Source organism: Aquila chrysaetos, chromosome 6, assembly GCF_900496995.4.
Source record: "Aquila chrysaetos chrysaetos chromosome 6, bAquChr1.4, whole genome shotgun sequence".
Lineage (NCBI taxonomy): Eukaryota > Metazoa > Chordata > Aves > Accipitriformes > Accipitridae > Aquila > Aquila chrysaetos.
Genome location: NC_044009.1, coordinates 52224107 through 52251866, shown reverse-complemented (window position 1 = coordinate 52251866; position 27760 = coordinate 52224107). Strand labels below are relative to the sequence as shown.

The 27760-nt window shown below is 39.0% G+C and overlaps 1 protein-coding gene across 4 annotated transcripts; it reads left to right on the top strand.

Annotated features, from left to right (window-relative positions):
- Positions 1-276: 276 nt before the first annotated feature.
- STAM2 (signal transducing adaptor molecule 2) lies at positions 277-27557 on the top strand. 4 transcript variants are annotated; one of them, XM_041124335.1, is made up of 15 exons: positions 338-405; positions 1020-2562; positions 9344-9428; positions 11988-12063; positions 12286-12381; positions 15196-15342; positions 17025-17094; positions 17871-18057; positions 18930-19024; positions 19763-19845; positions 20029-20116; positions 20937-20991; positions 21670-21823; positions 23366-23535; positions 23766-27557. In XM_041124335.1, exons 3-15 carry the CDS (start codon positions 9391-9393, stop codon positions 23995-23997), a joined length of 1491 nt encoding a protein of 496 aa, XP_040980269.1. In that variant the 5' UTR covers positions 338-405; positions 1020-2562; positions 9344-9390; the 3' UTR covers positions 23998-27557. The 4 variants fall into 4 exon arrangements, with proteins under 4 accessions (XP_029873966.1, XP_029873967.1, XP_040980269.1 ...); XM_041124334.1 differs by having other exon boundaries at positions 1020-2566; XM_030018106.2 differs by lacking the exon at positions 1020-2562 and having other exon boundaries at positions 277-405.
- Positions 27558-27760: the final 203 nt, after the last annotated feature.

The window sequence follows — 27760 nt, the reverse complement described above, 5'->3', positions numbered from 1 at the left end:
GGAAGGGGGCGGGTCCTCCGCACCCGGCCGACCGGCAGCCCCGGCCCCCCCCCCCCCCCCGAGGCCCCCATCCCGCCGGGGTTGCCCCAGCGAATGCCTGACGCCGCCGCCCGCCCCGCTCTTCCCCGTTCCCGCCGGGCGGTACCGGCGCCCTCTCGCCCCTCTCGCCCCAACCCAGCACTCCCCCCTCTCTAGCCTGACCGGTGCGTCGTCGCGGTGCTGCTGCGGGGTTTCCTCCGCCGCGCGTTCAGGCGAGGAAGGGCTGCCTCGGGGGCCTGAGGCGGCGGTCGGGCGGCGGCGGCGGCGGCGGCGGCGGCGGATCGGGCGGCCGCTGGCCGGGCTGTCTCGTCTGAGGCGCTGCCGAGATGCCGCTTTTCGCTCCTAACCCCTTCGAGCAGGACGTGGGTGAGCAGAGCGGGACGGCGGGGCGCGGGGAGGCCGGGCGGCGGCGGCTGGGCCCGGGTGGCCGGTAGGGCCGGTGCCAACGGGACGGCGGCCTCCTCCTCCTCTTTCTTCTTCACCTCCCCGCGGCTCCTGAGGGAGAAAGAGTAACGACGGCCGGTGTTGGAAGCCGCCGTTCCAGGCCTGCTCGACGAGCAGCCGGTCCGTGAGGCGCCGGGAGCTGCCGGCAGCCCCGCCGCCAAGGTTCAGGGGAACACCGGCGTGCCGTCTCTGACAGGACCGGGGGGGGTACCCCGCTTCTCCCTGCCCCCTCGGGGCTCTGAGGGTGTTGTGGCCCACGTAGAGACACGGGGCCGGAGGCGGGCCGGCCGAATTTGCGCTCGGCGGTTTAAGGAAGTGTGTCGTGTGGGCCGCTGCGCTGTGATTTCTAAAGTTTTACGGTTTTTACAGCCTGTCTCTGAGATGTCTTGTTGCCTCCCGCCTTTCGTATTGCGTTGCTCGGTTTGCTGGGTTTCCGTGAAGTGCGGGACGTTAAGCTTGCCCTTTTGGTGTAGAACTCGAGAGTGAAAAACAACTCTATTAATGTCAGTAGAGACCCATTTTTATGCCTCTTTCAGTACCCGAGACTAAGGCATCGTCTAGGGGCTGATTCGACGGCATCGAGTTAAGCCTAAACTGACATTTCTTCCCATTACAAAACCGTGAGGCAACTTTGGCCAGAGTTGGTGCCATCGACAGGATGAAGAAGATGAGTCAGTTGTTTTGTTTTGTGTTTCTGCTCTGTCTTGTGCTTTCTTGAGCATCTGACTTGCTCTGCGCGTTGCTTTTTTAGGTTTCTCTTTTTTGCCTTTTAATTTTTTTTTTTTTTTTTAAACAATGCCTATCCTGAACCAAACCACTGGAAAAAGCAATTAAATTAAACTAGAGACCAGAGTCAGATTTACATTTCTTGTTACACTGGAATTTTAGGTAAGAGAAGAATTCAACATTCTTGGGATTTTTGTCAAGGCCAGGATGTATACAGGTGGAAGAGGTGGTTGTGAGTGCTCCTATTACCACAACATCTCTTTTTTGTGAAGTTGCACTGTTTTCTTAATGTGTCTGCAAAGTTTGTGTAATAAAGTCATTCCCTTTCTTCTTTGTCTTCTCACAAACCATCGTGAGATTTGTAGTGTTGACCTACAATGGAAATGAAAGTAGAAACTTGCCAGACCAGCTACGCATAATCCAGTTACTTCAGATACTTTGTGAAGTTTTACATGTGTTTTGCCACTAACCTTTCACGTGGCTCTAACTAATGTATTTGCACAAGTGAAGACTTTCTGAACTGGGAACTCTTACAGCTGTGCAGAATTCTTTGGCAAACCTAAATGCGTCAAGAACTTCAGGACTATAGTACTTCAAAAGTGACAGTCTGTTCACTTGCAGTTTCTTAAATTTTGCCCTGCATATACTAAATATAACTGTCTGCACTTACTACAATTAAACAAGTGCAATGGAATAGGAGCTTTGTGATTATTGAGGCTAAATCTTACAGTTCCTTGCCAGGAAAAATCTCTTTGCCTTTAGGAGCTTTTTTAAAAATTATTATTCCGTTGGAAATTAGACTATCCAGAATATCAAATGTGGATAGACTGTACTTTAACTTGCAGTGTTTACATGAGTGGTTTTTCATGCTTTTAATACGCATCTGTCAGGATTTAACGTTTTTACATTTTGTTGTCTTTTTTTTTTTTTTTTTTTTTTTTAAAGAAAGGTATATACCATGAGCCCAGCTGATGGCCTGATGCTGAGGAAAGGAGAGATCCTTTTCCATGGTCCCATCCACCCAGGTTGTTGTGGCTTTGTGGGTTTGTTTGTTTTTTTTTTTATTCACCATTTAGCTGATTCACCTCTTTTTGGCAGAAAAAACTAATTTTCCAGAGTAAAGCATTTGGCTCGTGAGTTAGATCATCTATGAAGGTGATGTGTTTGGAAGTTTGATGACTTGAATCAGCTCAGCAAAGGCTGTGAAATGGTACTGAAAAAGAGGAGCAGGACACCCCTGCAAAGGAAGAACAGGACCCCGCTTTTGTTAGTAGCCAGCAATGAGGTTGATCCAGCTCTCTCTTCAGACCATACGTCTAGTACCGCTCTTTTCTTGGGGCACCTTTAGAAAATGTAGGTAAATGTGCTTTTGCTTTGCCACAGCTGGTTTTGCTTCCTTGGTTCTAAACCCATATGTTTGCTTTTCAGCAGAGCTTTGCAGCGTCTTAATTCCTTGGCATCTGCTTTGGTTTCTTTGTATGTAGTTGCAGTGTCAAAAGATTAACCTATGGAATCGTGTTTTAGAGAAGTGTGGTTTCTTTTATCTGTTTTTCTTACTGAGAGGATACTCCAAAACTTCAGTTCTTTGGAGTGTTAGAAACTTTTTAATTTCCTGTCTAAATCTATTCATAGTTAGTTCATGTGCACTTGATGTTTTCCCAGCGTTGTCCTTCCTCTTAAATAACCTTCATCTCTGAAGTAGTTGCTCCTTCAATAGAGAACAAGCCTATTCCCTTTCATCTTTTGTTTAGTTAGCCTTCTTTCATAAGATTGTTGACATGAGCAAGGGAGTAGGAAGTATTTTTCTGTGTAGTTTGACTGGCATCCAGAATTGTACACCGTATCATGGATCGCTGATAACTTGTATGATAGCATTTCACGTTTCCTTGTGCTTTACTGAAATGTTTACCTGGCACGTTTCATTCTAGGATTGTATTTGCCTTTTTGTGGCTGCTTTACCTTGGTGGCCTGTGTTTTCTTGTGCTAGAACTTGGCGTACTCGTTGTCCTCCTCTTGTTTCCAACTGCTGAGCACTTTGTTTCTAGGGGAATCTTTTATTGACTCTGACTGTGTGAATTGCATTTTGCCCTGCTAACTGTTAGCTTTTTCTCCCTAATCCACACCTCAAGGGTTTACATTTCCCCTTACGTTATCTTTCAGCCTTTCCTTTTATTGATGATACTTTCCAACTTTCTGCTCCACTAGCTTACCATGGTTGATGGTTGGACTCGATGATCTTAAAGGTCTTTTCCAACCTAAATGATTCTATGATTCCAATTGAGGGGTTTTTTTTTGGGTGTTGGGGGTTTCTTTTTTTCTTGAAAAGTAGGGACAGTATTTTCCAGTCTTCAGTCCGTGGCTTTACCTTGACTTGACTGATTAAAATTCCTGAATTCTGAGCCTGCAATTTTATGGCATTTCTTCCTCATTTTTGAGATTATTACTGGTCTGTTCCCTCAGCCCTACCTTGATTTTTTTTTTTTTTTTTAATATATCATAGCCTCACTTTTTTTTGTTGTTTTTAATTATATTATGAGGGATGTTTTGTTACATAATATGTGACTGTTGGTAACTTTCATTTTGGTGCTTTCCAGCTCTAGAGTACAAGTCTCTGTTAATCCCTCCCTAGTCTTTTCAATGCTTTTCTTGTAGTTTGCAGATTGTCTGACAAATGGAATTGTTTGCTTTTCAGGTTATTGGCCAATTGACTCAATGAAACAAAATGTCACACTCCCTTTTTAAGCAAAATTTGTATCTTAAAAAGCCTTCTCAGTGAACTGGATTTACATTGCAAAAAGTTATTTTAATATTCCACTTTGATCCAGGTTTTTTTAGAATATAATATTCAGTGACAGGAATAGGGACTTCGGTTCATTACAAGTAGGGTTGCCTTTTCAGCAGGGACCAAGTGGACCATGCAGTGTTACTGGAAATCCAAGTCATATGACTACAGTGTCATAGTGTCTATAATCACTAATTAAATCAAAGCTAGAATTTTCTAATTTGGCCATACAAAGGCAAGGCAAACAAACGAAGGTGCGTGGGATTAAATTTCTGGTTTTCATCCATGTGGTTCTGCCTTATCTTCTGAAAAACAGCAGTCTGGAGTAGTCCTCAATTCTTTTTGTTTTTTACTTTCCATATATGAACGCTGTTTTTATATACTTAGAATGGCTCTGTGTAAAAGTTGAAATATTTATGTGCAGACAAGATTTTATTTCACATAGCTTTGGGGGACAAATCAGTCACTAGAAAATTTTTATTGTAGTGATCGCAGTCTTTAGCAAATGCCATATCAAATTGAAAAGTTCTTTGTGCTAAATCAGTGCTGGAGTGCTTGTTTTATCTTTGTTTCCAGCGTAAAAATTGCCACAGGTGGAAAAAAAATGTTATGTTCTAGTATTTTTTTTTTTTTTATCTGAGGTGTTATTTGGCATTGTTGGCAAGCCTGGCTGAAGGAAATTCAGGACTGAAATAACAATATATTTTGCAGGTTTGAAGGTCGTATGTGCTAGGCAGCATAGAGGTAGAGCTGTCATCAGACCAGGATTGCTGATTTTGCTGTGTCAGTGTGAAATGCTAATGCTATATGTTGAATGGGATATAGATTTTCAGCAGAAGCAGCCGGTGAGAGATTTGTGTTGTGTAACAGTCTGATACACTTTTGGTAGGAAAAGTGTCATGTTGGTTACCTCTGCAGAACTTTTGGGGTGCCCGTATCTCGCTGAGGGAATTCTGGGGGCTGTGAAGTTCCCACAATTCCCTTTCTTTTCTTCCTTTTCGTGTTCATACGGGTATTTTAAGATGCCCGCGGTTGCTCTTGCTGTTTTCCTTGCTTCTTTTCATTGTGAATATAGATCGTAACGTATCTGCAGAATTCTCAGTGTTATATTAGAAATGGGGTGTGTTGCTTTTGTATTTGCAAACCTGAGGGAATCCAGTGCTGGTTGTGCATTGCCAAAAAGGCAGCAGGTCTCGAGAGAGGGGCTGTATGAAGGCTGCAAGGTAGGGAGGCTGCGAGCTCTGCCTGGTGTTTCCAGGCCTGTAAGAGTGAATGTGCAGTAGCACACTTAATTATGAGTGCAGGTCTTTGACATTATGCCAGGATCTTTAGGGACTGAGGACACGATGTTTGAAAAGATGTAAAGAGGGATGCTTTTGAGGATTGCCACGTGTTGCCCAGTTGCAGTCCTCATAGTATTACTTTTTTTCCTGTCTTTTGGTGTTATTTATGTGTATTACCCATCCCTTTCTTGTGAAAAAGGGGAAAAGAACTAGTGCAGTCAGGATGGAAAGGTGATGTTCAGCTTTCCGTTCAGATGCATTTTGGATGTTGTGTGGTAGAGGGAGGGTCCTGAAAAACTTGACTTTAGCAGGCAGTGGTAAAGCATTGCCTTCTTTTCTGGAAGAGTTGGTGACAGTGTTTGAAGGCAGTAGCTTGAGAAGCATTTCTTCTTTTGGCAGTAATATCAATAAACAGTTCCCATCCCTTTCCCAGCTGCTCATTTTAGTGCTATCTCCTCTCTTGTGTTGGCATAGTTTTCCGTGCAGCTGCATGGCAAATCAGATCAGGGAACTGATCCAGTTAAAAATGATTAATTGTGTTTTTAATTCTTTGTGGGTTTTTAAAAATATACCAAGCAGCAATAAAAAGAAGCATATTTTGCTTTTATCGTTATTTCTATAAAAGTAAGCTCATGTCCAGTGTTCATTAATTGGGGGTCTACAGAGTATAAGTCATAGCATTTTTTTTAAAGTTTATATTCTCTTAGCACTGAAAAAGTCTTGGAAAATGCATCCTCCCACATCTGTTTCTTCTGATCAAAGTCCATGTCTCAGCATCTGTGAAATAGTTATCCTTCAAGATTATTCTTCAGCTGGAGCTCATGTTAAGCAAAAAAACAGATGCTGTTAAATTTGTCATGCTGGCAGGGAAGAAAACCTCAGAAGTTGTAAGAGTTTGCCGTAGGGCAGCCTTCTTATTCTCACTGGGACCATGTCTGCTCCTAGAACAGGCTGCGTGGATACAAGAGGAGGGAGTTTGCATTTGACGTGCCTCTGTGTACGAATGTGCTGGCTGGGGGAGAGGCGGGGAGAAGCACGGGAGCTGCGAGTGAGTAGCGCTAGGCGTTATGGTAGCTATGCTGTCCTTCACGGTGTAGAAGGTGTGGAGTTGAAACTTCTCAGCAAAGCCTGGTAAACACAAAGCTTTCCTGTAGACAGTGGAAGAGTTGATCAGGATAGCATGGGATGTCTTCTGTCATGGCAGGCAAAGCTGACTGTGACTTCCTCTAAGGGTCCAGGAAAACTTCAATATATGTCCTCTGGCAAGCGCTTTTGAGTCTTTTGTAGAGGACAAAAGTGACAATTGTGTCTACGTAACAAACACCATAAGGAAAGGAGAGCTGTTGATGGGTCCCGGCAGGCTGAAGGAGCTGCACCACTGCCCTTGTTTTACCCTGTTCCTTATCTGGCAGTCTTTGTGGGGTATCTTTTTTTTGGCTCTGCATGACAGCATGTACAAAGTGAGGTGCTTGGTTTCGCAGTGTTTACACTGCAGGGTCAGATTACAAGCTTGCATTTGACTGGCTTGTAAACAAAGTAATTTTAAATTTCCTACATATTTTTATGTCCGAGTATCTATTTCAGTTTGTTTCTTTGCCGTGATATTTTAGAAGAGAGTGCTTTTTACTAGTGAGTCAGATAGGTGTCATCTCAAAGCATCTTATATGTATTTTGTGGATGCAATTATGTTTTTTCAAATAATTTCTCCAAAAGTAAATTACCTGATTTGGTTTGTTTCCCATTTTAAAAGGAGAGTAGTGGAGGGAAAGAGAAGGGAGCATAGGAGGAGGAAAGTTTGGAGGTCTGGGTTTGGGGTTTTGGAGTTTGAACCCAAAACCCATTTGGTTTGAAATGATAAACAAAGCTTACACATATGACAATACCTGTCTTGAGGCTTGCTTCGCTAGTTGTGCCCACGCGTATCGAGACACTGGAGTGTCTCAGCTGAGCTTGTATCCTCCTGAGTCAGTGGGCATTGCTGAGAGCTGGAGTTGGTCACTGCTGTTTGTGGTGGTTTATGGTTCTGAAGACTCGGGTGTGAAACACAACCTCCATTTTTCTTGGCTTCCATGCCTTTTTGTTGACCTACCGCCATTTCTTACTTGCTAGCTGCTCCCTCTCTGCATGTGGAAGAGAGGGACTTGCGGAAGGAGGCATCTCTAAAATATTCCAGGAATTTCAGAGGGAAGACAGGTTTCAGGTCAGGGTGACACCAGGCAGTGCTATTAAACAATGTGTGCCCAGTCTGTTTTATAGGCATTGGTGCTATTTGTCACAGGAGGGCTGGCTTTATATGCACAACTGAAGGCTGCTGTTATCTAATGAGATGGACTAATTTGACTGACAAGTTTTGATGGGAGGATTCACACCACTGGGGATGGAGACATGCAAGGCGATGCTTTTAAAAAGCAGTTTTAGCTGGCAGAACTTCATAGGAAACACGAGGCTGAAGTTGTGTGCACCAAACATTGCATTGTGCTGTTCTTTCATGATCGTTCAGTACTTATGGTTCACATATCCAGGAAATGTGCATATAGAGATTGTTTTGGTTTGAATTTTTTTAATAAATTGAATGTTAAAGTGCTCAAAATTGCAGGCACTCGTTTATTTTCAAGAACAAGCAATGAATTTTGTGTTAGTGTCCTAAAAACACTGATGCACTTAAAAGAAAATTTAACAATTACATCCTTTCCAGGTAAGTTTTGAAGAAGGTTTATGCTGTAGGAACATGCTTTCAACACAGTATTTGCTTCCCTTAAATAGTTAGTCTAAGCTTGTGAAGATAATCTATGGCCGAAATTGCAAATTTCCATTCCTCCTTCTTGGTCTGCTTTTACATCTGTAACAAAAGGGTTTTTAGGGGCACTGTTGGCTGCTATGCTTGTGTTTTCTTTGTGGAAGCCATTCTGCTGACCCAGCCTGGGTATTGTTGCAACTTTTAACTGCAAAACTAAGTAGTGAAGCTGATTATCAGAGAAGATGCTTAATTGCACACATGAAATTGGGTTTATCCTGCGGTAGTATTGCTGTCAGCAAACCTTGTAATTTTGGAACAGCTGCTATCACAGAACACCATCACATTAATTGTGAGTGACCGTTATGGTCTGCTTTAATCTACTAAATATTCTTTAAAGTACGCATCTCAAAGGGATTTAGTGGCTTCTCCTACCAAAGTAAAATTCTGTAAAAATGCTGATTATGATATTGCCGTGATTCTGAAGTGCATTCTGATGGGATTAATACATAACATAAAAATCTAAAAGCACTTGTCTTTGAATGTACTTAAAATATTAAATTAGCAGGTTAAAATTAAGCTGTAAGGCAGCAGAGGCAATGTATAAAATACTTAATTTGCTGTTTATAAGCTATTTTAGTAGCACTGTAATATTTACATGTGATTAAAATAACAAGCGCAATTAAACAACATTAAGACTTATCAGTTAATATATAGAATGAAATGTTGCAAATATTAATTAAGTATACATTCTTTTGATAGAGCAGTCTGTTTTTTGTTGCCCCCTTCTGTGTTTTTTATTAATCCTTCCATGCCATTATTTTTCTCAGCACTTGCTGTGGCATTTAGATTTCCTGAAAAATCTAGTAGAAGAAAATATTTTAATAAGTGTGTTGAATGAGGAGATAGCTTTCCTTTAGAGTCCTAAAGAGGTTGGTTTTTTTTTTTCTTGGAACATCCATATGAAATATTTAATGGCATGCAAATGTTAGAAGACCTTGAGCAAACTCTAAACTAGGGCTATACCTTAAACCTGGAGTAACTAAACAAACTGTACAGAAGCAGTTTCTTTTTCGTCATTTACAACATTACACTTCAAGAGTTGTTTCTGTTTTTGGAACTCTTAAATACTTATCGCATCTGTTAGTCCAGTGCTGAAAACTGTACATAGCACTCTACAAGATAGCAAGAATTCATGCTAATCTGTAGAAGACACTGCCTCTGAGTATTTTGTATATGGAGTCATCTTTTTTGGTATGGCTGAGAAAGTGTTTGTTGACTAGAATCTGAACTTAATAGGGTATTACGCTTAATCAATCTTGTTTTTCTTTATAGAAAAAGCGACAAATGAATATAACACCAGCGAGGACTGGGGTCTTATTATGGATATATGTGACAAAGTTGGAAGTACTCCTAATGGGTAAGCTGTATCTCAGCTTTAAAACGTATAATTTCATGTTCATGTGAAGAAGAATACTGTTTCAGAGAGAACGCAGCTCAAAATGCTCATCGTAGTCAGCTATGCAAAAAGTGCTACCAATCTGACACTTCTGCAAGCTCTACAAATATATGTAGTTGGCTTTAAAATTCTTTGAAAGAAATGTTCCAGCAGGATTTCTAGTAGAGCAATTTGTATATGCTGAGTGCATTCCAATTTTTATGGAGTTTTGTATAGTAGACCAAGTTATTCATATTTAATGATTTTGCATAAATTTCGAGAGGAGACTGTGCCAGTAGGAAAAAGTGAACTAGTTTCTTTGCAGAAAATTATCTAGCTAAGACAGTTAGCTATTTATGATGAGAAATTTGTCTGTGTTTATTCATTAGGAAGAATGGGACTGATGGAAGAGAAAAGGGGGAAAAAAATGGGGATCAAAACACTGATCTGTTTGAACCGGTTTAGCTTAAGTGGTAATATAGAAACATAAATGGTAGTTCAGTGATCCTATAATGGGCAAAAGTATTTGCTGAATTTTAAGGTAACCTTCTTGTGTGATAACATGTTCTAAATTTTGAAGTAAACCTGAATTAGTGCATAGGCTGAATTCTTAATTCAATCTTAATATATATTCTTGTATATACTATAAAATCCTAAATTCTTAATTTTAAATGCCACTACTGCTAACACATTTTACTTCAATTTTGTGTAGTTTTCTTCCCTCCTGCCCTTCACTAAAAACCATCTTCTGAAAAGAAGGAACATTGTTGCCTATGCTTAAATAAATACATAGCTTAACAACAAGTATGTTGACTTTGGATTGTTTGTATATTAACATACTCAATGTTAGGTCTAAAACCATACTTCTCTGGCTACGTGTAGATCACCAAGTAGCTCAGCACGATAGGGCTAGAGTAGTAAACCAGAGCAGTTGGTACTGAAGCCACTGCATCCATCCAGTTTGCAGCTCAGGGTGTTTGGGGTTTTTTTCCCCCCCCTTCAGAACAGGTTTAAACTCTTCTAAACTTAATATCCACACCAGCATTGGTGCAAATTTGTCTGCAGTTCCTGTCACTGGCTCTGACTCTCATGGCTCCTTGAGAGGTAGGAGCACATTTTGTGTGCACAGAGGAGCTTCTGGCTTAGTTTCTTCCAAAAGGAAATAAATTTGTGTGCGCAAAACTCCACTGTGAACTAAACGTGCAACATGTGGGAACGATCAGAAAATTTGTTTCAAAACCAGACTATTGCTCTAAACCAAAACGTGAATATAGATGCAGTTTACTGTACACACAGTACATTGAAACAGACATCTTTTGAAACAAAACATTGAAACAAACATCTCTCTTAATGTTAACAGTGAAACAGTTTTGCTTTCATTTCTGCTCAGGCTTTTTTTTAAGCTTTGCCAAAGGTTGTAATTCCATGACGACTTTAAATTGACGGGAGAGAGAATTTGTGTTGAAGAGGGTTGTCAAATATTTCCTCTAGTCCCTTGTGCGATGGATTCCTGGTCAATCTGATCTTGGCAGAGATCTGGCTGAAAACTATGACGTGCAGCCAGATCAGTTCCTTGATCCGGGCACTGCATGACTGCTAAAGCCTCAGTCAGGAGGGGAAGGGGACTGTGTTGCCGTAGGAGGGGACGGTAGGTGTTTGGTCCACTGCTTTCATCAGTGGCTTTCACTTGTGCCTGCGTAAAGTGACCAGGGAACCATAGCCTTAGTGGTGAAGAGCAGAGGTTGTTTGAGCTGAGCTCGCTAGGCGACATGGAGAAACGCAGCCTTGCGGAGACATTTCTAGCTCAAGTGTACTGCAAGTGATACTAGTTGTAAAGATACCGCATCAGCTCGTTTCGTAGAGATTTCATGTTTTTAGGAGGTTCAAAATAATAGTGTTAATGAAGCCTTACATATACCTCAGCCCATGTAGCTGGTGCATGCCGTTAATGCTCGTTTTAAGTATGAAACTCCTCAGTAGAGTAACATTTAGAGTGCTAATTGTTATTCTATACTTATCTCAGATTTTGCTGAAACAAATTATAAAGTCTTTATGTGTCCTTAGTGTCTTGAAAATGGGATCCAAGAGCTGACAACCTGTGAGCACCATTTTTAAATTAAATCCATAGAGACCCTTAACAGTAGCCAGTAAAAGAACCATTTATTTAATCATCACTGCCTCTCTTTTTTTTTTTTTTTTTTTTTATTATTATATAGATGTTTCTTTCATTGTCTATTTCAAATTAATTTCCTCAACTTACTGGCAATTGCTCCCTTTATGACCTGTCAGCAGTTTTATGGAAATCAATATAAAATGCCAGTGTAAAAATGGAGTTTGTTCCAATCCAATACACATATAAGAACAAACAAGTTGTTAAATATTTTTTTTCCAGACTGGCTCTGGAAAAGGTTTAGGTTCAGTTACATTTTTTTCAATAGACCCAGTTTTGTTTGCTTACCCAACTTGAGTATCTGGTATCATTCATTCCACAGATTATGTCAGTCACATTTATTGCTAATAGTTTCTTTCTTCCCTTTTCAGAGCCAAGGATTGCCTTAAAGCCATCATGAAGAGAGTAAATCATAAAGTTCCCCATGTGGCTTTGCAAGCACTTACAGTGAGTAGACTATCACTGTTTTCAAAAAAGTTTGTATTCTTTTATGTAATGCAGCTATTAAATGTGTACTGATCAATTAATACCTTTATATATCTTCAGTAGAAGTCAGTCAGAGTGTGCATGCTGAACAGAGGATTAAATTTAACTCTTTTTATGTATGCTTTTATTTTGGATTATTTTCATTGTTGTCATACATTTTCACAATTGTATTTCTCTTGTCAGCTTTTAGGAGCCTGTGTATCAAACTGTGGAAAAATATTTCACTTAGAAGTATGTTCTCGTGATTTTGCTAGTGAAGCTCGAGGTATAATAAATAAGGTAATTTTTTATAACCTTAAGTACTGGGGGAGGGTTGTTGTGGTAACTTCTTTGCTTTATCTCAGCATAGCAAAGAATTGGCAAAACTAATATTCTCGTTAATATGCATTTTCTAGTTTTCGTGCAATTGCAGGTACTGCTGGCTGTTTGTCTTATCACTGAAATTCATGTACTTTAATTTTTATTATGAAAAGATAATGTATTAAAGAAGTGACAGGCTGATAATACCTACTCCAAATTTTTACAAAATGACATGAGCAATTTTAATTAAAATCTGTGACTCTTCCTAAGCTCAATTAATTTGATAATGGTGAAGGCAGCTTTTCTTGAAGAGTTTTTATTTGGCTTGAATGAAATTAATAGGCTCAAGTGCAAAGGGAAAACTGTGAGAAAGTTAAACTGCATTTTTACAAGGAAAAGGATAAACTTTCTTAGTTTCTAGAGATACTCAGAATGTTGAATGAGGAGGTAACTAAGAAAGGAAGACCTAACTGGTTAGGGTCAAGCAGCTGATGGGATCTAAATCTGGATGTAATGAATTGAATAACAGAAACAGCTTTCCCCTAATTACTGTTCCAGTTGAAGACAAAAATGGCTAATGGGTTAAAAAGAAGTTAGTCTTCAAATATATGGGAGGCCTGGAATCATCAGAGGCTGAGCAAAGCAATTAAGGAAACTAATAAAATTGCTGGGAAGCAAAATGAGTTCACAGCTCTTCTGTTTCTTGCTTTGTATGGAAAAATAGGTCTTAAAGTCCTCCCCTTTGTTCTCATTAGCCATGGTCCATTCTGAAACAGAACATTGACCTTCATGGTCTGACAGCACTTGTGGATGTAAAAGCAAACCTTTAATTCCACTGAAGAGTGGTCCACTGGAGCATAATTTATTTTGTTGTTGGGAAATACTTTGTTTTACCCGTGTCCCTGGCCCACTTGGAGGAATAATCTTCAGAGGGCAGATAAAATTGTACTTTCTCCCTTTCCTCCAAAAGAAAATTAGTTCAGACAAGTGTAACAAATGTCTTTGTGCTGATACTGAGCCTATCAGGCTACATCTCTTCTTTCAATTAAATGCATGCTTGAGCCCAAACTTGTCAACGTTCTTACTGTTCAGCATATGTTTACATGTGAGGCACAGGCTTACAATGTGATCTGAACTACAAGCAAATGAGAAATTTTGGCCATGTGCTGCATTTGTGCAGTCCCAGGCACTTATCCAGACAAGCCAAGTGAAACAGATGTAGGTGAGCCCAGCAGCCCCAGAGCCCTTATTCACCAGCAAGTATCCTGAGGTTAGTTTGGATGCTTTGGGTTCAAACTACAGTGTTTCATCAACTGTCAACAAAACTACAAAGTGTATGGGGTCTGAAGTGCTTTGGTCCATGTTCTACCCTTGTAGTGTTGGCATGACCTTCAGATATATTAGCTGCTCTATTGAAGAGTTGCTCTTTTTGCTCCAATGATTTTTTTTTTTTTAAGGCATGATTACAGGATTAACCGCAGCTGATGTTTAATGTTACTGAGGTATACTCTGAAGGGTGTTCTTTAGCCATACAGTAGAGTAATACATGACTCTGACCTGCTTTCCTGAAGGTGGATTATCACTTTGGGTGAGGTTTTAGCACATAAAATTTGCAGTGTTGAATGAAGTCAGTGGTCCTATGTGGATTTAGAGTAGCCGTAAATCCTGTGCATGAGGGTGGAGGAAGGGGAGCTCTAGAGGCTCTTTTGTGCGAGAGGCTGGAGAAGAATGTGGGAGCCAGAGGAATTGCAGGCAGAGCATGAACTTGATCTTGGTTTGCCCCCACTCCAAGGAATTATCTTCCTTTGCCAGACTGTGTCCCTGCACCTCCGTTCCTAATTCAGGAGCTGATAGTATAAACTGTCCTATGAACTGGGTGGCACTGTACATCATGCATAATGCGTCATTCCTTTTTGTGAGAGAATCTGAATCAAGGAGACATACATACATACGTATATACAGAGATGGTACAAAGATCAGGTTTTTGTGAGATCCTGTCACCTGAGAAGTTAACAGGGAGAAATGTGTTTTGGCATCTGAGGAGAAGATAGCAGAGGTCATAAAAGGTAGGGAAGGTGTATTGTCTTGTAGGGAAAGAGACAGTATCTTATATTAGACCAACTTACATGGTTGGGAGGGGAATAACAATACAAATTAGAAGTAATGAAGAGAAAGTTGAGGTAAAATGGAGGCTAACTAACACAGAGGTGCAGAAAAGTTGGGGTAAGTGTGGTAGATAGCCTGAATTTCTCCAAAACTATTGATGTAGAAACATGGCTAACACTTGAAAAGCCAAAAAGTTTGTCAGTCCTTTTCCTTAACCATTCCTTAACCAACTAAAATTGACTCCACTAAAATAACAGCAGTATAGGTAGGTGAGCTGCCTGCAAGATCTAAGCTTTGGCTATGCAAGAGAATTTGTCTCAGAGGATTGCTGTAAGGGTTGAAGGAACCCTGATTTAAAAAAAACCATTGTTTGGTAGAATTGGGGAAATCTGAACTACCTGCAGTCTGGTGCTGCAGTGGGGTAATGGTGTTAGAAGCTGCTATGCCAGCTTTCAAATGAAAGGATGATGTTCCAGAAGCTAAGCATGTTATCTGTAGTATCAGAATCAGTGTATAAAAGACCATATATTTTCTAGGCTCTGTTTTCCAAATTTCCTTAATCAAGACAATTATTAATTATTAAGGATTTATAGTAAAATGTTTTTGGTAACAGTTTTACTGAGGGAACAACTCCTTCTGTTCATTTTGAGGTACAAGCATCCCTTTTTGTGCAATTTTGTCTTCTAGGCTCATCCAAAAGTATGTGAAAAGCTAAAAACTCTAATGGTGGAGTGGTCGGAAGAATTTCAGAAAGACCCGCAGTGTAGCTTAATATCTGCAACTATTAAATCTTTAAAAGAAGAAGGTGTAACTTTTCCTGCAGCTGGATCGCAGGTAAAAGCTGATTTGGGATAGATGGTACTGTTAGGTTCACTGTTCCTGGTGGTGAACAAAACGAAAAGCTCTCCAGATGAGATCTTTTGTGCTTTTGATCAGAGGAGAGTAGGATCCTTGTTCTAGTTTGGTTCCCTCTTTATGCTGAGGTTCACTTCTATTCATTCTGATTTTTAAGGCCTTGCCTTCCTAGGAAAAATAAGAACAGACTAAAGGCTATTTCATGATGCCCTTACGAGTTGCTTCATTTTAGATCCTTCTTTTCTTCCAATCATTTTTAGAGCCTCACTGAGCTGTCACCACCTTAAATCAAAGCAATTCTACGCCCACACTTTGTACTTGGTGTTTCATGGTTCTAATTGCTGACTTGGAGCACATACCTTCATTTTTCTTCACAGAGCCTCACAAAACAAAGGGCAATATCTGGAATGGAGACATTTTTGAAGATGAGCTCTGCTGTGCTTTCCTTTTCCGAGTCCCCATTTCTTGTTCATGCAGTTACCTGTCCATGTCAGGAATTGTCCTGGCTCTTCAGTAGGTGGGGTGCTCCAATCCCTCTCCTCGCCCTTTGTATTTTACTTCTGGTGGTGTATTATGCCTAATATTCTAGCTGGCAGATACGATGACAGTTAGTTTTTTTCTGTGCTTTATTATTGATGCTTCTAAATATTTTCATGTAAATTATGAGTCAGGTGAAGATCAGTCCTAAGAATTAGAACTGCAGCTTCTATTACGTATTCCTTACATGAAGTTTAGTTTTCTCTGTATTAAACACAGAGGGTTTTTTTTTTACTTTTACAATCTTTCCTTCCTCCACAAAGATGTTTTCACTTCTAAATCTAGGATATGTGTTAAAACATATGGCAGAAACATGGAAGATCTAGAGTACTGGCAACCAGTTATGCTTCCTTTCCTACAAATACATATAAAATGACATCTTGATGTTTTTACCTCATACACTTCACTTCAAACAAGCAAAGCTGAGGTTTATTAGTATTTGGTACACTTGTACAGAATTGTTTTCTAGGACCGTTGATAAGTCCTAGACATGGCTAGTGTCTGAAACTAGGTTCTTCATTCCAGCTACATGCAGAACGACTTCCTTGTCAGAATGAGGTGTCTAAGAATGATTTCACAATGCTCTTGTGGAGACTTGTTTTTAAGTAAGCAGCTCCCAACTTGATGTACATTGGCTCTTCCTTTCCACTGTCCCACCAGCAAAGATAGAGCGTGGCTTTTTGCTCTGATACAGAGATCTCCCTTTTCAGCAGGTCGAGCTGCTGCTTAATACCTTGGGTCTTCACAGATGTAGGACTCCAAAGAGCTTTTTCTTCCCTTTTGAAGGGAGGAGTGGAGGACAAAGGTGGGAAGAGCAGTCATTTAAATGTGTAGTCCCACTTTAATAAATGAGACTAAAATAATTATTTAAATGAGGTCAGTTATTTAAATTAGATCTGATTATTTATTTTACTTTGTTCCTTGCTGAAAACAAAATAAAACAAGGCTGAGATTCTGAAGAGTGGTAGTTTTTTCTTCAGGAAGTCATCTTGATTCAGTAATGAAATGCTACAGTAAGGTAGCTAACCAGGAACAACTTATTACTAATTTTTTAAAGTATATAATTATAGAGCTTTCTTTTTCCTTTGTAACTTGAACTTACTCTATTGTTAATACATTTGCAGGCTACCACAAATGCTGCTAAGAATGGTTCATCATTAAGTAAGAACAAAGAAGATGAAGATATAGCTAAAGGTAAATTGCTAGTCACAGCCTTGGGTTAGACTTGTGCTTTAGAAGTTTTGTTAAAATGCACGGAAATAGGAAGTCGTACTCTCTTCTGCTGCATAGAATTGAAAACAAGGGCACAGCAGGCTGGCACCTAATATACTGTATCATTCAGAATGGTATGAAGGTGTTTTCCTCATGGATGAGGATTTGGGGTAAGATGTATTCTTCCCCATCACATAGCCATTGGCATTGTTTTATGAGTGCTTTCTCTCCACAGAGCTTGGTCACTTCCCTTCTGTACCCACACATTTTGTTCTAGCCTTCATCTTGATGCTTTAAAATATCAGAACATTTAAATGTTTTATTCTTTGTCCTCTTTCTTGGATATAGTTACTGTTGTTCAGATGTGATAGTGAAGAATTTATCAGTATTTCTGATCATGCTAATGATGCTACTGACATTACTAGTGTGTGCGCTCCTTCAAGTAGTGGGCTGTACCATGAAAAGCAGAGGGTTTTTTTAAATGTTTCAAAACTTGTGCATGATTTACGTCCTGTCTTTTAATCCTGTTGCAGGGCAGAGTAAAGCTCTTGAAATGTGAAATACAGCTAGTCGTTTGGAGCAAAGATTTTTAAATTTACAATATTAGAGGAGCAGATACAGATCAAGTTTATAATATAACAATAAATAATTTTCTATTTATTTTTACTAGGAAAGCAAATTGCCTTTGTTTACAGGGTTAAAATATACAAACTTCCTTTTTTTTTTTTTTTTTCTTTTTTTCTCTCCCCTAACTGTAGCTATCGAATTATCTTTGCAAGAGCAGAAACAGCAACAAATGGAAACTAAATCCTTGTACCCATCTGCAGAAATTCAGCAAAACAATCAGAACTTGAGGAAGGTGCGAGCTCTGTATGACTTTGAAGCTGTTGAGGACAACGAGCTCACCTTTAAAAGTGGAGAAATTATTTTTGTTTTGGATGACAGGTATAATATACTCTGATGATGGTGTCTTCATTCCAGAACTGTTGCTTTCTTAGGATAGCAAATTTTTCCTGTCATGCTTTTTTCCCCCCCACAGAAATGTATATCATCACTCTGACCTCCCTCAAATCCCCTTTATCTTCCACTATTCTTTCCATACCCCAAGTTTTTGACCTCAAGTCATTTTTGGTGCAGGGATAACCTCCCTGTGTTACATTGGGTATTTCATTCTGTGGTGTATGTCCAATTTGTTTGTGGTTTTTAAGATGAATGTTAGTTGGTTGTAACATATGTCATAAGAATATACATATGCATTACAGTGCTAAATTCCAGCTACTTCCAGGAATTGTTAAATCTGTGGCTATCAAGCATCACATTTGCTAAGAATAAAACTGAAGAAAAAATACTTAAGATAATTACTGTTGTTATCACCGTTGCCCCAATGATAGCTACGAAGCAGTACGTCTTCCTTGCTAATACTGTTCTAATTTAATAGACTGTGACAGATGAGTTATAGTTCTAATGTTAGTCCCCACTTGTGTACTTCTTGTAAACTTTTAGATGAAGCTATAATGGGCTATCATCTAATCAATCTAAAAATTGAGGAGTTGCGTTAAACTTTGAGTGATTGCTACTGAATGATTTTACTTCCCCCGATCCCTCCTCTTCTCCTCCCCACCCCTCTGCCCCAGCTCCTGTCTTTGGCTTTGCTGCTAGGCTACTAATCTCTACAAACGTTCTCCTTTGCCTTTGTTATTGGATACACAGGGAAACAGTGTATTAGATATCATGGGTTTTCTGTCAAAAGCCCAAAATATGTCATTGACACAAAGCATTCATGTTCAGAGTTTTGTAATACAGCTTTATTTCCCCAGTGACACCAATTGGTGGAAAGGTGAAAATCATAGAGGAGTAGGACTGTTTCCATCTAATTTTGTGACTTCTGACTTAAGTGTGGAACCCGAGGCAGGTAAGTTAGCTACTAAAAGCTGACAGATCATTTTGAAAGGTGTGCTTATGGTGGGACTACTGATTAGCCCATCAGTAAAATAAGTTCCTGAAATCAGCCCAAGGAAAGAATTGAGAGAGAAATCCTGTCCTTGTTTCAAACAAGCAAGCAAGCATACCACTGCTGTAGCTTACTTTAACAATTTAAATCTTCTGATGCTCTTGTAAGTTGTTACCTTTTTCCTGTTACAGAAATTCAGTTCAATTTACCATAATTCTGTGTCAGTAACATACTACATATGAATGCAGTAACTTGCCATTTAAAATGTCAAAGTCTGTTTTCAGACATCAAACCTAGTATAGAATAACATTCATACCCATGTCAGTGGTTTGTAAGAATCACATTGTTAGCTTTATTCATGCTTATGATACCAAAATAAATCTTAACACTTACGACTTGGCTGAAAGTAACTGTACATGTGTTGGAGGTGTTTTTAGATGCTAATGTGACTCAAGAGTCTTTCCCTTGCTGGGCCTAGGTTCATAATCAGGCTAACAGCCCAAAGGAAGCAGCTTGTCAGAACTTTTTTCTAGACAAACCCATTTTCCCTTCTTCAGCAGCTAGGTGCATTACTGCTTGAAGTACTTATTCAAATTTCTCTCTCGTTTAAAGATCGGATGGCAAGCAAGGAGAAAAGGTGTATTTTAAGTTAACGTAGTAACACAGGTGCAGAAAAGAAACTAATGTTTGTTCTTTCAGCAACTGTGGATAAAAATTCTGTTCCTGAGGATACTACAGAAGAAATTAAGAAAGCAGAACCTGAGCCGGTTTATATAGATGAGGTATGCAGTCACTTTCAATATAAAAAATTACTGAGATTGTATGTTGGTTGAAACATTATTTTGTTACCGAATGTTAGCAAATAGTTCTTCATATAAAAAGAACTTTTTTTTTTGTTTGAAAACTAAAACAGACTCTGCCATGCTTCAGAAATAACTGTTCTTAATCTTCTCTTGACCTTTCAGGATAAGATGGATAAAACACTGCAGGTACTTCAGAGTATAGATCCTACAGATTTAAAGCTTGATTCTCCAGATCTTCTAGACTCAGAAGGTACTTTGAGCACTAAGCTAGTTTTTGTATTTCTTCTCACAATTAGCTTTTGTGGATTGAGCTGCTAATTCTTCTGCATTTATTTTAGGCTTAGCGAAACCGTGGTCTGCACTAATAGTGTGCTGTAGAATAGCTTATTTCACAGTGGGAGCATGGGGCTATATGTATAACTCTGAATTTTCAAATAGTTGCCAAGCCAACTCCCATGTTTAGCAGAGTAATTTGCATAACTTCCAGCTAGCGTACAGTGCCTGATCTTTGCAAGATCCATCCACCTATCAAAACTCCGCTTGAAATAAGCAATTAATTTTGTGTGAAAATTTCTCCAAAATACTGCTGGCTAGGAGGGGAAAGAAAGTTCAGTTCACTTAAGAGCCAGTTAGTTCAAGGTGTGTAATAACAATGGAGTGTACATTAAAAACGGGGTGTTCCTAGAATGGAAAAAGTGAAGGTAAAGGAAGGTCTGCAGTACAGCAGATCTAGATAGATTCATAGGCACTCTAGATTGGATATTCCAGTAGGAGATGAAAGTCCTAGATCTTGCACAGTGCAAGCAGAAACGCAAAATTTTCCATGTGTTTCATCAGTAGTCTTTTGTTCAAGAGGGTCAAGGGAGAGAGGAGAGAGGATGACAACACACAATAACCACAGTATTTTTCCTGTCTATTTGGGCTGGAGGCATGGGACGCACATGATAACTAGGTGCGCTCTCCAATTTCATATGCTATGTTAGTGTACTTGGATAAAGTATTTTTTTTGGCTGTATTTAAACTTTTAATTGTGCAAGACACTAACTACCTTGACACTTTTGTCTTCACAGATATTTGTCAACAGATGGGTCCAATGATAGATGAAAAACTAGAAGAGATAGATAGGTGAGCCTTAATGTAGCTTCTGCGTTATTTACTATGATTTACTTTAAATTGCGCAGTTGTATTAATTTTTTTTGGTACTTTCTCTTTTATCTGCAAGCTAGAAAATCTTGCAAGAAAGATATTTTAACAATTCTACCTTTACTTTTCTAATGCTTAGGTACCAAGGTCCCAGTGTGTGTATGAAGATTTGATTGCAGCTCTCCAAAATTTACTGCATAAGTTAGTGGGTGCATTTTATATTAGCGCTTTTTGACTGTAGCCTTTTGCAATCTGTCTAGAGCTTGGTATTTTCAGTCTGCTGCTGACTGTCCTCCATGACAGGAAAATCTATTCAATGCTATCGTCACCTCTTCCCCCCTCAGACTCCTAGGGATATTTGAGGGTGAAAAGAAAAGGTAACTAATACCTGTGGAGTTGCTTGCCTTATTGCAGCTAGGGAAGAACAGTTGTTCACCACTTGGACTCTCCTTCCAGTCCCACTGGTATAAGAAACAGAATGGTGTAAGAAACAGAATGGCAATTTTACAACATAGATGTGTAAGAAATGGACCATCTATCTTTTAAGGGTGGTTTTTTCTTGCATATTCAAAACTGTTTAATGAACCACTCTTCCTTTTTTGCCATCTAACACTAGATATTGGAGAAACTTAGTGTTTGCATATATTTGTTTTCAAACAGAAAACATTCAGAATTATCTGAACTAAATGTGAAAGTTCTAGAAGCTCTGGAGCTCTATAACAAACTGATGAATGAAACACCGATGTATTCGGCCTACTCAAAACTCCACCATCCTGCACAATACCCGCCTACATCTTCTGGTGTTTCAGTGCAGGTCAGTATCCCTTTCTGGAAATAGAAACTTTCCTAATATAGACTTCTATTTAAAAAGATGACAGCAAAAAAGAAGTGTATGCTTTCTTGCTAGCCTACGAACAATCTGACATTGCTTGGTGGCTTTTTATAGCCTTTAGAATAAAATACCATTTACGCACTAGAACAGAGTACTTCAATTTGCAGTTACCTGCTTGTACAGTAAGGTGTAGTTGTTAATTTTGCTCTACTTAACAGAAGGATACTGTATTGAAAATACTAAAGGATTCCTTCTATGATTAATTTTTTTAGTTAGAATTGTGTGTTTCAGCAGGTTGGTGGATATTCTTGCTGTGAGTCATGTCCTCAGTCTTAAAGTAAAATGTTACCTTCTTATCTAATAGCGGGGATGGGAGTGAACTTTAATATTAGTGCATTAATCATGAGTACAATGTACTTTCTAAATATAGAAACACCAGTCTGGTTTTAGCTTTTTTCCCCCTAAGAAATGAACATGTTGTATTAGGGGGTGTAGTTGCTCAAAACTGTTTTACAGTATCTCCAATGTGCCATATTGACATTTTAAGAAAACAAAAATGGAAGAGAAAAAGATATATTAAAGATCCTTTTTGGAGAAAGCGTAGAATGAGTGTTTTTACTTTAAGTGAATTTTACTTTAATGTTAATTGTTCAGTGGGAAAAGAATAGTTGCCATAGCAACTGCTAGATCTGAAAATATGTCAGTTAAAAGTAATTCCGTGTCCTTAACTTCTGGTAACGATGGAAAATTCATTATATTTCGAGGTTAAAAAGTAATTTAAGCCAAAAGGCAACTGGAGTTTACCATTTCTTCCAAGATGCATGCTTCCAGTGGTGAAAAATACAAGATGTACAATTAAAATACAGCTAACCATGCTCAGCTTAGCGTAGTGACTTGGTACAAAACTGTCTATTCCTTCAGTGTCCATGTAGTACCCAAAGACTAAAACCAATGAGCAGCATAGACTTCTGTAGACTAAGCCTCTTATAGCACCTGTTCTATTTGCATTTTGAGTAAAGACTTGCATTATCTTAAACCATAAATGGAAGAAACTAAAGTTTTTGCTTTCCTGTTATGTTACAGTCTCAGAATATTTTTATGTTTTAATTTCCAAAATGTGTTAAATAACAAATCTTGTATGGTGCCTGTCTTCCTACTCAACTCTGTGCATCAAAATATGTAAGCATTGAACATTTTAAAGATGAGGCAAATTAGAGAGAAAGAAATAAGGTTTCTGGGAGGGGCAGAGGTCTTGTACGTGACACAAAAGGTTCTTTCAGATATTAAGCACTGATCTTGTTAGCAGTGTGTTTCTGAAAAAGGTAGCTTCTGATGAAATAAAGGATGCCTATGTAAAATGTGTTACGAGAAGTTACATGTTTTGGTTTTAGAACCTTGTTGAAAAAATTAATTGATGTTCATTCAGCCTTTGAACCCTAACATTTGTTCATTGTAGTGGTATTCTGTGCCACATTTGCTGCTACTTAATTGAAAATAAAAGGTATACAATGTTTTTATTTACAGTCATATCCTGTACAGCCACCTAGTGGAAACTACATGATCCAGGGTGTTCATCAAGTCACCATTTCCCCAGGTTATAGCCTAGGACCTGATCAGATGGGGCAGTTGAGGTCTCTGCCTCAAAGTATAAATTCTTCTGGAGCAACTCAGCCAGCTCAAGCTGCGTATTTAAGGTATCGCTTCAGCAAACTGTTAAATCACCTTCTCCCTGATGGTAATTTTTACTACTTTTGTCTAGAGGTTGTGTGTTCTTGGCATATTTACAACAACGCGTAATACTGTTTGATCATTTTGAAAATACACAGATCGCTTTTGGACCAAGCAATATTCTTATTTGCAAATCTGCTTGTCAGATGAATAGACATGAACCTGTCAGAATTAGATTTGGTTTGTTTTGTTACAGCCCAGGACCAGATTCTGTGTTAAACCAGACGTACGTGAACCAGAACCCTGGCCTTCCGTCAGCTGCCAGCACAGCTGCTTACACCCAGCAGCAGATGGGAATGTCAGTGGATATGTCGGCTTACCAGAATAATACATCGAGTTTGCCTCAAGGACCAGGTTATCCCGTGGCAGTTCCTGCTCATTCCGTTCTACAGCAACAAACAAATTACCATCAACAGCCTCTCCTTTAAAAACAAACCAGCTCATATTTCTGAATTAATGAATAAAGGTTGCCAGACCTAATGATTTTTATGAATACCTGTCACGAATATCAAAATACATTTTCCTTTTAAATAACCCAACTTACTGCATTAGGGTGATGCAGAGTAAAAATACGCATCAGATCTGATTGTTAAGCATTTGTATAAAGATAGCTTGAACTAGATTAGCTGATGGTTTAAAATAATTTCAGATTACTTTGAGCCCTTATTTCAGTGCTTTCAAGAAACGTTGTGAATCTTAAGTTAAAAGATTGTTCAAAAATCATTTTCTTTTAAATGTGTTTCTGAAAACTTGAGGGTGCTTAATCGTTGTTATGTGTTGCTCTCGTTATGCATTGCCTCCCCTGGTATCTCACTATAATCCTTCTATCCAAGTGGGTTTAGAGAATCCCTGCAGATGTAGAGACCACCTTCTCTCTGTGCTGCTGTAGTGAGCTTTACACTATGATGTGCACTGCCTAATTGGAACAACTGCACGAGTTCAGCAGATGAGAGCTGGAAGAGAAAATGATTTGATATTGTGACAGTGAGGACCATGTACCTACAGAAACACGAGAAATGAGATTTTTACAGTGCTGCCTATTAGATTTTTGGAAACTACAGAGAACTTCTGATGTGTTTCTCTTGAAGAAAACAGGTGGGGTTTTGCTAGAACTCGTTTGTGTCTTTTGGCAGAGGGGGTACTGCAAGCAGAAGTCTCCTTTGCAAGAGCAGGCAAGGGATGCTCCCAGCTGACTGTGTGGGCACTCTGTGGATACAAGGTGCTGAGCCAGATACTTGTACAGAATCTCTTTTCTTTTCCTTTTTGGATGTATTTAGAAGTGAAGGAGTATTGTAGTTCCTTGTGGTAAAGGAGGAGGCTTGAGAATGTTTGAAGCTTCTTAAGACTGTGAGAATCTGCCTTGTTCCCTTTCCAACGGGGAGCCGAGTAGAACAGGAATTGTCTTTATGGGACCAGGGGGTTCTTGCCTCTCTTGGATTTCCTTTCTCTGCCACCATCTCCATCTCTACATAAACGCCGATTACAGTCAGAGAAACTCTTAAACCATTTGGAAAAGGTGTATTTAACACACTATATGTATAGGCAGAATACACGTGCTTTGTGAGTGGGATTGAGCTCCTCATTTAATACAAGGAGTAGCTGCATATTGAAAATGACAGACGTGTCTTTAGAAAAGGAATTGCCTTGGAACTGTGGAAGCGTAGCATTTGGTGGCTAAGAAAAGAAATCTAAGAATTTCTTCCCTGATGCACTTTTTTAATGGGTGGGGTTTGTACGAGAGGAGCAGATGAGCTGAATTATCTTTCAGGAATGTGGGATTTCTTTCTTTTATTGTTTCAACCTCTGAAAAAAAAATCACTATTTGCCTACTCACTTTAGCATAATCATATTTATACCTATTTTAACAATTTTATGATGAGTAATAATCTTTAAATTGGGAAAATAATGGAAGCAAATCACTGATAAAATCATCTTGATTAAATGCATGAAACTCCCAATTGTCTAAATAAGTATGTTTGGTGTATAAATTTTCTACCAAATGAGAACTATCGGATTGTAGACTGTTGTTGAGTAATAAAATCCACCCTTCACTCAGCGCCACCTCCATTTCTTTTACATTTTATTTAATTATTTAGTGTCATGACCTTGTTCATTTTCAGCCTCATGCTTATGCAATAAGGTATTCAGTACCTGCTCTTTAAATAAATTTTTTTATTTAATTTGTGCAATTGGAAGGAAGCTTTTGTCTTTCCTTTTGACATGACTTTAATTTGTCTTTATCCTTCCCCTTGAAGTAGTTTAGTATAAATCGCACATGTTGCAATACTGAACTATTTTGATAACTTGTTCCTGGGGTTCTTTAAGAACAGTAATTAATTTCAGTGCTGCTGTTCAAAATTCTTATTGTTTGGAGATTTTTTGGTAAGAGTTTACTTTGTTCCAAGCTGGTATGTAGTCAAACTAAACCTTGCTATCATTTATATAGATTCTCCATGTTTATTAGTAAATTGAGATCAAGGTAGGTATTTTTATTGGATTCAAAACTTTGGTCCAGCAGAAATACTGAGTATCTTAACTTGAGATGGCTAGACAGATGTGATTTGATTATGTTCAGTAATTATTAAGTATAAATAATGTATATACTCATTTGTCTGAGATTTTCTACACAGCTACATATATACATACTGTTAAAGCCTGAAATTTTATAAAAGCAGGATTTGTCATTCTGTCATCTCTTATATTCCTAATTCTGTGATATGCAACTTGTAGATAGTGTAAAATAATTTAATTATTATTAAAATAGTGTATTTAGAGGGGTTTGGTGTTAATAGAATCTGTTTTTTCTCTTCATACTTCTATACATTATCATATTTATTTTTAAGGCCTGATTGTAACTGAACATGCTGCCAAAGGATTTATCTAACTTCAGATTTCTACATTAGGTTTCTACCTACTGTTTTATATCAGGAATCAACAGTAGATAACTTCTGCTTTTTCATATAAACTCTTAATGGTTAACATAGAAATCTGTGCAACTTTATAATGAGAATTTTATTGTAATATATTTGTTTCATGGGTGTTGAAAATATCAATACCAGATAAATTTTCTTCCAGTATGGGTTGGCAACCTATCATGTCTAAGTTATAGTCAGCTGAAAGCAACAATTGAATTTGTCTGTACTATCACCCACCATGCAGAGACGTGTTTTAAGAAACTGTGGTCTTTCGTCCAGCCTTGATGTGACAAACGCATTGTCGATTTAATTTGGTACAGAAATTACAATGTTAAAAAATCAGATTGTTTCCGTAACAAGTAAACCTTAAAAATAATGTTCTGTGTTCATTTTACTCCAGCTTCTGTTCGTAGATGTTCATGGACTTGTGGAACAGTGTAATTTCTTTTGAAGGCTGTCCCTTAGAAAGGAGAGCTGAGTGGGACATGGCTGCAGCTGCAATCTCTTACAGGAATTATTTTCTGATAGGAAGGAGGGGTTTTTTTTCCTTATTTTTATCTATGCATCTTTTCTAAGAAATAATAGGCACTACTCTTGCTTACATTAAACACTGTGATGTATCTGTTGAATGAACGAATAACTTTTTAGAATTTATGGCTCTTACCAGTTAAATTTTACACAAAGCTGACTCAAACTGTTTTGAATTGGTGAAAATTAATAATGAAGGAAAGGAAATACAACCGGGACAGGTTCTGACCACGTCTGAGCTTTCACAGCTCTGCTCCCTTCACCGGCACTGTGATGTCTTCTGGTCGGCCAACGAGTGCCGTGGCCACCAACGGATGGCACGCCTGAACTTTGAATTCAGACCAAGGTTCTACTTCTGTTTTGTCTGGGGTTTAAGGTGAATGTGTACTGGTTAATAGGTGTATCACAGTTCTTACAGAAAATGATCTTAAAGAGTTTGCAGTATTAAGAATAGGGGATCTGTTTTATTGGAATAGCCGTTTGGCCTCCTGTCTGCAATATGTGTGCATTGCCTTGTATGAATAAAACAAAGTTTGTTTAACAAAGACAGGTGAAGAGCCTTCTATTTACTACGTAGTTAAGTCCTCGCCAGAAAGATAAGGGAAAAGCTACTTGAGTCATCTGAACGTCACTGCTGCAGCCCTTCCCCTTCCCTGTTCCCCTCCGTCCTCCCACGGTGCCCTCAGCCTTGCTCCCCGGTGGGAGCCCATCCCGGGCTAGCACCCCCAGGCTCGGCCACCAGCCCAGC

Coding starts and splice junctions, on each gene's coding strand:
- STAM2 (XM_030018106.2), top strand. CDS start 366: ATGCCGCTTTTCGCTCCTAACCCCTTCGAGCAGGACGTGG. Junction 12,064..12,285: donor TGGCTTTGCAAGCACTTACA/GTGAGTAGACTA, acceptor TTCTCTTGTCAG/CTTTTAGGAGCCTGTGTATC. Junction 23,536..23,765: donor GCTCAAGCTGCGTATTTAAG/GTATCGCTTCAG, acceptor GTTTTGTTACAG/CCCAGGACCAGATTCTGTGT.